The sequence below is a fragment of the Myxine glutinosa genome, chromosome 14 (genome assembly GCF_964187855.1).
Source record: "Myxine glutinosa chromosome 14, kmMyxGlut1.1, whole genome shotgun sequence".
Classification (NCBI taxonomy): domain Eukaryota; kingdom Metazoa; phylum Chordata; class Myxini; order Myxiniformes; family Myxinidae; genus Myxine; species Myxine glutinosa.
The window spans coordinates 26,201,675-26,211,618 of record NC_136274.1 but is presented as its reverse complement, the minus strand read 5'-3'; the positions used below and the strand labels follow the sequence as shown (position 1 = coordinate 26,211,618).

At 52.7% G+C, this 9,944-nt stretch overlaps 1 protein-coding gene across 1 annotated transcript in view; it reads right to left on the bottom strand.

Moving 5' to 3' along the window:
* Positions 1-3,643: 3,643 nt before the first annotated feature.
* The window catches only part of LOC137412300 (stomatin-like), a 64,623-nt gene continuing 58,322 nt past the window's right edge, over positions 3,644-9,944 (bottom strand). Inside the window, exons 3-8 of the mRNA XM_068097564.2 lie at positions 8,800-8,903; positions 6,665-6,737; positions 6,030-6,112; positions 5,695-5,898; positions 5,472-5,606; positions 3,644-5,348 (exon numbers count right to left, since the gene is read on the bottom strand). Coding sequence (XP_067953665.1) covers positions 5,163-5,348; positions 5,472-5,606; positions 5,695-5,898; positions 6,030-6,112; positions 6,665-6,737; positions 8,800-8,903 — 785 coding nt within the window. The 3' untranslated portion in view covers positions 3,644-5,162. The remainder of the gene's footprint in view (positions 5,349-5,471; positions 5,607-5,694; positions 5,899-6,029; positions 6,113-6,664; positions 6,738-8,799; positions 8,904-9,944) is intronic.

Sequence of the window (9,944 nt, the reverse complement as noted above, 5' to 3'; positions counted from 1 at the left end):
TCGGAATCAGCATAAAATCCTGGTGGTTTTAGGCTTCGTTTTATTTTAATATCGATGGTTTAAAAAAAACCGCGCCAGCTGCAATTCCATGGTGTAATTTGTGGCGGCCCCAGACGTTCGGGGTGTATTGCAATGGTTTGTCGGGTTTGGCTGTGGGTCCAGAATAGCTCCCATTTCCTTATGTTCTTCCACTTTTATTTTGAATCTTCTGTTACAACGCCTTCCTTATCTACCTTATATCCCCCCCGACGAGGCCTCTACATAATTTCATGCGGCAGAATTTCGTTCATTTTGAGTGAAAGAAGTGAGACGAAGTTGTCGGAGGAAGAAGAGGCGCGGTCACTGTGGAGGCTTCGATCGTGAGTGGAAATGGCGCGAATTGCGTTTGTATCGCAAAGTAAAGGATCTGCATTCATTTCTGAACTTGCATTGGTGGATTGTTATACATCTGCATTATTTTTCATAAAAAAAACTTTATGTTGAACTTGAAGGCTCCAAGCACGGACTATATATATAGCCCTCATTGAGGTAAAAATAAAAGTAAAAAAGCCTGCCATCGCTTGCCAAGCTAGCCGTTCCCCCCCCCTCCCCCTCCTCCTCCTCCCCCTCCCCCTCCCCCTCCCCCTCCCCCTCCCCTCCCCCTCCCTCCCCCCCCTCCCCCCTCCCCCTCCCCCCCTCCTCCCCCCTCCCCCGCCCCCTCCCCCCCCTCCCCCCTCCCACTCCCCCCCACTACCCTCCCCCCTCCCACTCCCCTCCCCACCTCCCACTCCCACTCCCCTCCCCCTCCCCCTCCCCTCCCCTCCCCCTCCCCTCCCCCACTCCCCTCCCCCCTCCCCCTCCCCCTCCCCCTCACCCCTCCCCCTCACCCCTCCCTCTCCCCCATTCCTCCCCCTCCCCCTCCCCCCTTCCCCTCCCCTCCCCCCTTCCCCTCCACTCCCCCCTCCCCTCCCCCTGCCCCTCCACCCACCCCTCCCCTCACCTCCCCCTCCCCACCCGCCTCCCCTCCCTCCTCTTCTCCCCTCCCCTCCTCTTCTCCCCCTCCCCCCCTCTTCTCCCCTCCCTCCCTCTTCTCCCCTCCCTCCCTCCCTCTCCTCCCCCTCCCTCCCTCTCCTCCCCTCCCTCCCTCTCCTCCCCTCCCTCCCCTCCCTCCCTCTCCTCCCCTCCCTCCCTCCCTCTCCTCCCCTCCCCTCCCCTCCCTCCCTCTCCTCCCCTCCCCCTCCCTCCCTCCCTCTCCTCCCCTCCCCTCCCTCCCTCTCCTCCCCTCCCCACCCTCTTCTCCCCACCCCTCCCCCTCCCTCTCCTCCCCTCCCCTCCCCTCCCCCCCCTCCCCTCCCCTCCCCTCCCCCCCCATTCCCCTCCCCTCCCTCCTCCCCCCGTTCCCCTCCCCCCCCGTTCCCCTCCCCCCCCCGTTCCCCTCCCCCCCCCCCGTTCCCCTCCCCTTCCTCCTCCCCTCCCTTCCCCCGCCCGGCAATGCCGGGTACTTCCCATGGCCAGCTGTACGTGGGCTGCTCAAGGGTTGGAAAACCAAGCAATCTTTATGTCTTGGCACCAAGTAAGAAAACCAGAAATGTTGTATACCAAGAGGTTTTGAGAAATTGAAAATTGACAAAACGTCATGTAGGAAATGTACTGTGATATTGCTCTAAAATATACATGTTCTTTTCATCATATATTTGTCTTATTCTTATTCAACCCGGGCAAAGCCCTCCCCTCCCCTCTCCTCCTCCCCTCTCCTCCTCCCCCTCCCCCCTCCCACTCCCCCCACTCCCCTCCCCCATCCCACTCCCCTCCCCCCTCCCACTCCCCTCCCCCTCCCCCTCCACCTCCTCCTCCTCCCCCTCCCACCTCCCCCTCCCCCCTCCCCCTCCCCCTCCCCCTCCCCCTCACCCCCTTCCTCCTCTTCTCCCCTCTCCTCCTCCCCCTCCCTCCTCTTCTCCCCTCCCCCCCTCTTCTCCCCTCCCCCCTCTTCTCCCCTCCCCCCTCTTCTCCCCTCCCCCTCCCCCTCCCACTCCCCTCCCCCTCCCACTCCCCTCCCCCTCCCCCCCTCCCACTCCCCTCCCCCCCTCCCCTCCCCCCTCCCCTCCCCCCCTCTTCTCTCCTCCCCCTCCCCTCACCTCCCCCTCCCCCCTCCTCCTCCCCCCTCCTCCTCCCCCTCCTCCTCCCCCCTCCTCCTCCCCCTACCCCCCTCCCCCTCCCCCTCCTCCCCTCCCCCTCCCCCTCCTCCCTCCCCCTTCACTCCTCCTCTCCTCCCCCTCCCCTCTCCCTCACCTCCCTCTCCCTCACCTCCCCCTCTCCTCCCCCTCACCTCCCCTCTCCTCCCCCCTCCCACTCCCCTCCCCCCCTCCCCCTCCCACTCCCCCTCCCCCTCCCACTCCCCCTTCCCCTCCCACTCCCCCCTCCCCCTTTCCCCTCCCCCCTCCCCCCTCACCCCTCCCCCTCCCCCTCCCCCCTTCACCCCCTCTCCCCCTTCCCCTTCACTCCCCCTCCTCCCCCCTTCCCCTTCACTCCCCCTCCCCCATTCCCCTTCACTCCCCCCTCCCTCCCCTCCCCTCCCCCCACCCCTCCCCTCCACCTCCCCTCCCCCCTCACCTCCCCTCCCCACTCACCTCCCCCCTTCCCCCTCCCCCCTCACCTCCCCCTCCCCCTCCCTTCTTCCCCTCCCTCCTCTTCCCCCTCCCTCCTCCTCCCCCTCCCCCCTCCTCCCCCTCCCCCCTTCCCCCTCCACTCCCCCCTCACCCTCCACCCCCCTCCCCTCCCCTCCCCCCTCACCTCCTCCTCCCCTCCACCCCTCCCCCTCCCCCCTCCCTCCTCTTCCTCCCCCCTCCCTCCTCTTCCTCCCCCCTCCCCACTCACCTCCCCTCCCCCCTCCCCCCCTCACCTCCCCTCCCCCCTCCCCCCTCACCTCCCTTCCCCCCCTCCCCCCTCACCTCCCCTCCCCCCTCCCTTCTTCCCCTCCCCCGTTCCCCTCCCCTCCCCTCCCCTCCCCCCGCCCAACAATGCCGGGTACTTCTGCCGGGTCCTCCCCCTCCCCTTCCCCTCCCCCTCCCCTTCCCCTCCCCCTCCTCTTCCCCCACCCCCCTCCCTCTTCTCCCACCCCTCCCTCTTCCCCCTCCCACCCCCTCCCTCTTCCCCCTCCCACACCCTCCCCCCCTTCCCCCTCCCACACCCTCCCCCCTTCCCCCTCCCACACCCTCCCCCCTTCCCCTTCCCCCTCCCACCCCCTCCCACCCCCCTCCCTCCCCCCTCCAACCCCCTCCCCTCCCCCCTCCAACCCCCTCCCCCTTCCCCCTCCCACCTTCGGTAGTCTGTTGAACTTTTCACGTACTTAGCCAATCTCACGTGTGTGTGTGTGTGTGTGTGTGTGTGTGTGTGTGTGTGTGTGTGTGTGTGTGTGTGTGTGTGTGTGTGTGTGTGTGTGTGTGTGTGTGTGTGTGTGTGTGTGTGTGTGTGTGTGTGTGTGTGTGTGTGTGTGTGTGTGTGTTTAATACGTTTAATACATGGGAATTCTTCCGGATTATTTGTAGTTAATTAGCCTAATCAACCCAGGAGATCATGACGATCATTTTGGTGTATGACGTTGCACATTGGGAAGCTCCAGTCGAACTCCACAAAAACCATGTTCATGACACATACACACACCTCATCCATTTCTTTTACGTACTCTTTAATATGTAATAAAAAATAAATGACAAGCATAAATTCGGCTTTGCTTTACAATTACAATGCAATTGTGACAAGGAAATCAGGAAAGCAGAAACAAAATTAGATACAAGTATAACTGAGGATGGCCGAGAGGTATGCACTCTCGCGATAAGCCGTCTAGCCTGGGTTCGAATCCCAACCAGCTATAAACTGTCATCCTGGAGTTTCACAGGCAGGGTTATCCATCTATGTGTGATGGACGTTAACTGTGCATCCCATCTGATGGCATTAGTTGTGGACCTTGAAGATCCCATGGTATCTTTCACCGAAGAGGCGGCAAGGTATCTCGAGCATCCTGAACAAATTGCAAATTCCTCCCCTAACTACTATTGGGGAGCAATGGCGAGGCACCTAGTAGAAGAAACTGACACTCAAGGGAATGGTCGCCCTCTTCTTTCGTGTGCAGCACAAGGCTGTGGTTCGCATCATTGGCTGAGGGCGCAGCTGCGCTGCTGATGCAATGTCCACTGTGGATTAGGCCAGGAATTTAAAAATTTGTTCAGAGTGCCGGTGATAGACCACCTACTCTTCGTGGAGGACACCATGGGATATTTAATGTCCACCAATGAATGCCGGCGGATGGGACGTTCGTTTAATATCCATCCGAGGGATGGTACGCACATTGATGGATGCCCCTGCCGGTGAAACACCGGGTGACTGTTATACCTGGTCTACCTGGGCAGATCGCAACCCAGGCTACACAGCTTAGAGGTGAATGTGAGTACCTCCAGGCCATCCTGACAGCCACACAGAGTATTCTCCATCACAATCAATCTATATATGCAGGTATGTTGAATATCAAGAAGACAAAGGTTTTCCAAGAGAAAAATGTGTGTTTGGAATATTACAAGAAACGATTCTTATACACTACTCTAAGGACCACGTATTTGTTCCACAAGTTAAATGGATCTCCAGTTCCGGGTTTCTTCGGAGCCCGACGCCATTGCCATTTTTTTTCACCAAGACAGGCTGTCATTTGTCTTGTTTAACAGTTTTTCTCAATTGTTGGTGTGACGTGTTCGCAAGTCTCGTTTATGGGCATCACATATGCTTTTGTACTGGGTTTGTCAGGGCCATGTTCAGATCAGTTACCATGCGTGTTCAGATCCATTCTCATTCTAGTTGCCTCGCTGTTAGTGCATTGACACCTCCTCACCCACCATCCCAAACCCCAGTGTTTCGACCATCCGTTAACCTTGAATTGTTAGGAAAAAGAAAAAAAAGAAAGAGGAGAAATAAAGTACAATTGTGACAAAGCAGTGATTAATTTGAGCAGATAATTTTACAGTGAATTCCATTTTTTCCCCCATTAATGAACAAGTATGGACGACTTTTGAAATGAACAAGAATTGAATTAGGAAAATGAATTTATAAATTTTGCAGTTTCATGAAGCTTGGAAAGTAACTTTATAATATGTAAAAGAACAAGGCACACACAGTAAACGGGCCGTCAAGCTCGTCTAACGAGAGAATGCGGACAGTAACTCCATTGGGAGGGGGAATACAATGGTAGAGTTGGATTCGGCCGCAATTTGGTTGAGAGTCTGCAGGTATCGCAGCTGGAGAGCCGAAGGGGCCTCGGAGATCACTTGAGCTGCCTCGCGGAGGGCTCGCGAGGCTTGCACCTCACCTTCGGCCGCCGCCACCTGCCAACCACAACCACAGTTAAAGCGACAATTAACACCGTTGGCGTTTCTTCCTACAGCTTGAAATGCTAATGAAATCGAGGACGATATCAGTGAATGTAAGTGAACAAAAAAGCTGCAGACCTTAGCCCTGGCCTCTCTGGTGGCCTCAGCCTCGGCCGCCATTGCTCTTTGCAGCTCCACGGGCAGACGGACATCCTTCAATTCCACACGTTCAACACGGATTCCCCACGGGCGTGTTGCTTCCAAAAGTATGTTCTAGTACGAACGAACACAAAAATGCAATGAAGCAAAACGAGGGATTGCGAAGACATTTGGGGCCGAGGAGGCAGAAAGGCACACAAACCTCCATGCGATCAGCCATCTCTTCACGATCTGTGAGAATTTCAGAGAGGGTCTTGATCCCCAGAGCATTCCTCAGTGTTGTCATTGCGAGGAGTTTAGTGGAAGCATCGGCATTCTCAACGCTCACCACAGCCATGGTGGGCTCCACGATGCGATAGTAAACCACCGCATCGACAGAAACGGTCACCGAGTCCCTCGTCAGGATCTGATGACACAAACGCACGAGCAAGAGTGAAGTGGCTGTGGAAGCACAGGCCTGTAAGGCAGTCGGTGTGAAGGTAAAAGGGACAAGTTTAGAAACGAGAACCGAACACTTGATGGCGAAAGGCACTTTACCTCCTGTGGAGGAATTTGGAACGAGATGGTGCGGAGATCCATTTTGCGCATCGTGTCCGTGCAAGGTAACACAAAAAATATGCCTGAGCAAAAGGAAGAGCAAAGGCACATGGACAGAACAACAAATGAAGAAGTAAGATCGAGGAGGAGGACACAGACAGACACCAAGGTGCAGGTAATGCATGATGGATAAGTGGCAGGTGGAATGCAGAGTGCAGGTAAGTTAAATCACATGGGTGAAGTAGATTATATTGTCTGAATGAATGATCGTTTTAAGGCCATTTTGTCCGCTAGAGCGGGGGTTAGCCTTGCAGGCCCCATGACAATCATGGTTCCCTGTTTTGAGGCAATGTTTTTATGGCCGGATGCCCTTCCTGACGCCAACCCTTGGTCACACTCTTACGATGCGCAGGGATACGGTGTACCTATTCTAAATCGGGGTACACACCGTGATCATTCATCCCAGCAAGCTGGTACTCAATTTGCCGACCTCGGAAGGATGACAGGCTGAGTGAACCCCCCTGGCGTTAATTCAGCGATCGACCGGGATTCGAACACAGGATCCTAGGATCCCAAGCCGGCACCCTAACCACTAAGCCAACACCAGATTATATTGTCTAATGGGGGAAACTCACCAGGACCCTTGGCACGTCCAGAAAGTATGCGCCCCAAGCGGAAAATCACAGCTCTCTCATACTCGTTCACCATCTGTACAATTCGTTTAAGCAAAGTGATATGTAAAGATTTCCAAACAGCCATCAATTTCGTATCCAAACACCAAAATACATTTAAATTTTTTTTCTTACATTAAAAAAAACAAAACAAAAACTGCTTCAGATTCATGGCTTTGTAGAATAATATTCAGATTTTGAAATAGTCAATAATGACTTTTTGGCAATAATGAATACTATAAATTTGATCGTGACATGAGGATAGCAAGGATATGAAGGAAGAGGCGAGGGTGATTTAGGATGGTGCCAGGAGGCTAGTGACAGAGACAGGCACAGTATTGAAGATGTGAGAAGTACATTTCAAGGAGATGTTGAACCGGGGAGGAAGCAACGCTGAGCTGGAGCTACTGTGTTATGTAGAGGGGAATGAGGAGTTGGTGGAGATCATGGACGAGGAGGTGTGGATAGTATTGAAGAGGAGGATGAAGGGAAGAGCACCAGACATCGATGAGGCGTGTACAGAGATGATAATTGCAGCGGGAGAAGTCGGAGTCAGGTGGACAAAGAGGTTGTTGAATGTATGTATGAGAGATGGGTCAATTCTGGGAGGGTGAAGGACAGGATTAATTGTGCCGAGATGGAAGGGGAAGGCGGACGTTCAAGATCAGGGGAAGTACAGAGGCATCACGCTCCTAACTCATGTCATGAAGGTGATGGAGAGGGTTCTGGACGGCAGGATAAGGAAGAGTGTAGAGAAGGAGATCGGAGAAGAGCAACAGGGGTTTATAAAGGGTAGGGGAATAACAGGTGGGATTTTCGTGCTGAGGAGAGCGCTGGTGGAGAAGAGGTTGGTGGTGCAAGGGGAAATGGCATTGGGATTTTGGACCTGGAAAAACGCCTACGACTGTTCCGAGAGTAATGGTGATGAAAACTCTAAAATGGATGGGAGTGCCGGAAATAGAAGTTCGTTTGGTGGAAGAGATGCACAAGGGAATGAAAGGAAGAGTATTGTTTGGTCCTGGGATGTCGGCAGAGTTCAGTATGAACATCGGTTTGAGCCAGGTAGGCTCTCTCAGCCCACTCCTGTTTATCATGGTGATGGAGCTGGTAAGCAGGAAGGTAAACATGAGATATTCTGGGGGAGGATATTGTATGTGGATGATCTAGCTGTTGTGGTGGAGAGTAGGTGAGAGGTGCAGGAAGTATTGGGGGAATGAAAGGAGACATTTGGGAAGCATGGGCTGAAGGTGAGTATGGAAAGGACTGAGGTGATGTGGGTTGGGCAAGAGACAATAAATGAATATCGGGTTAGAGGAGAAGGAGATCAGACAAGGAAATAGGTTTGAGTATCTGGGTGGAACAGTGACTGCAAATGGTAAGTCTGAGGCTGAGGTGCGGAGGAGGATTCACGTGGGTGCGAATGCATTGAGGAGGTTGGAGGGATTATTGACAGACAAATATATCAAGGAAATTGAAAGGGAAGGTTCTGATGTCATGTGTAGTGCCGGCCTTCCTTTACGGTCTGGAAACGGTTGCACTGACAGAGACAACAACAGATGCTGCAGGTTTACAAGAACAACTGGGTGAGGAGGAATGCAGGAGTGAGGATGGTGGATAGAATGAGGATAGATGAACTTGGTGTGCAGATGAGCTTGACAGAGAGATTGCTGAAATGCCGGCTGAGATGGGCTAGACAGTTGGTGCGGATGTGGAAAGGGAGAATGGCAAAGAGAGAGGATAGGTTGAGGAAAAGAGGTAGACCACGGTTGAGATGGGAGGATTGTGTGAAGAGGGATACAAGTAAGGTCGGAGTTATTGGAGAGTGGAGAGAGTCAGCTGAGGACAGAGGGGAGTGGAGGAGTAAGGGCAGAAGCCTGGTATCATCATTGGACCTCACCCATTGTAAAGGGAAGAGGAGGAGAAGAATGAATTTTTGCCAAAATTCCATCTATTCCTGCTCCGTAATACTCTGGGAGAGAGATTTTTAAAAAATGAATCAGATTTTGCTCGTCCTCGTCTTTAGGAGCCATTTATTCTACCACTCGAATGGTTTTCTCTGGCCAAATCAAGACAGGAAATTACTACGGTTGACCAAATACCTTGATGCAGAACCAGATGGTTAGAGGGAACGTGACCAAAACAAGGAGTCCAGAAATGATGATCAGTGTAACATCACAGGCAGATAACCCACTTCGTTGTTGAGCTGCACAGGAACGGATGGGAGATAGGAAGTCGGGAGGGTTAGGAAAAGATGAAAGCAAAGGTCAGGAAGATGACCGACACCGTTAACATACGGTCATAAGCATCAATCCAGCAAACAATATTTTGGGGACCAGACATCCAACACCAGGCAATGGAATAGCTCAAAACACCTGACAAGATGAAATTGAATCTGAATGCTAAATCAACTAGATGGTATTCATAGAATACTTACCCTGCGCAGTCAACTTGGTGTGAGCCAACTCTTCTGTTTTTGATCCAATATGGCTGCCAGACCACGTGAGCGATGACATCATAGAGAGCTTCGTAAGCAAACCTCTATGGCAATTGCATGTATATGTAAATCCATCCCAAATTTTATGTAAATCCATTCAAAAGTTCTTTCATTTCAACTTTTACAAAAAAAAATTTCAAATTTTTCCCCATTCCCTTGGGAACAAAATTTCGTGTTGTCATTTGAAATGTCCCTTCCATGATCCGCCATCTTGCTCACATGATCTTGCTTTAGTCTGGCGCGACCGATAAATTATTTTCACCTGGTGATTAAAATTATTTTCACCTGGTGATTAAAATCAATAAATTACAATACAGTACTGTACAGAACGGATTTTGAATTCAAAACCGCTCATCATTTATGCCAGCTACACGACTTCTTTCTTCCACCAGCTACACCGGCTTCAGTTTTCCGCCAGCTACACCGACTTCATTTAAGCCAGGTACACTGATTTCAGTACGTACCTGCCAGTCGGACCGACGTACCTGGTCCAGTCGACTGGAAGTCTAGACCGTATAGCCTACAGTAGGTAAGTCCTGCATTCTATCCCAATCTATCCATTCAATAAAATTAATTTGAATTTTAATTCTAAGCCCAAGATCAAACAACCTAGCCTAGCTAGGCCTAGGCCTACAGATGTTTGCGAGGGCTGCGTACTCGATCGACTGACTATTGTCGACGAAGCTCTCACCCTACGCAATGCATATTCATATTAAATTTATATTCTCCAATATAATTGTTGCATAGATC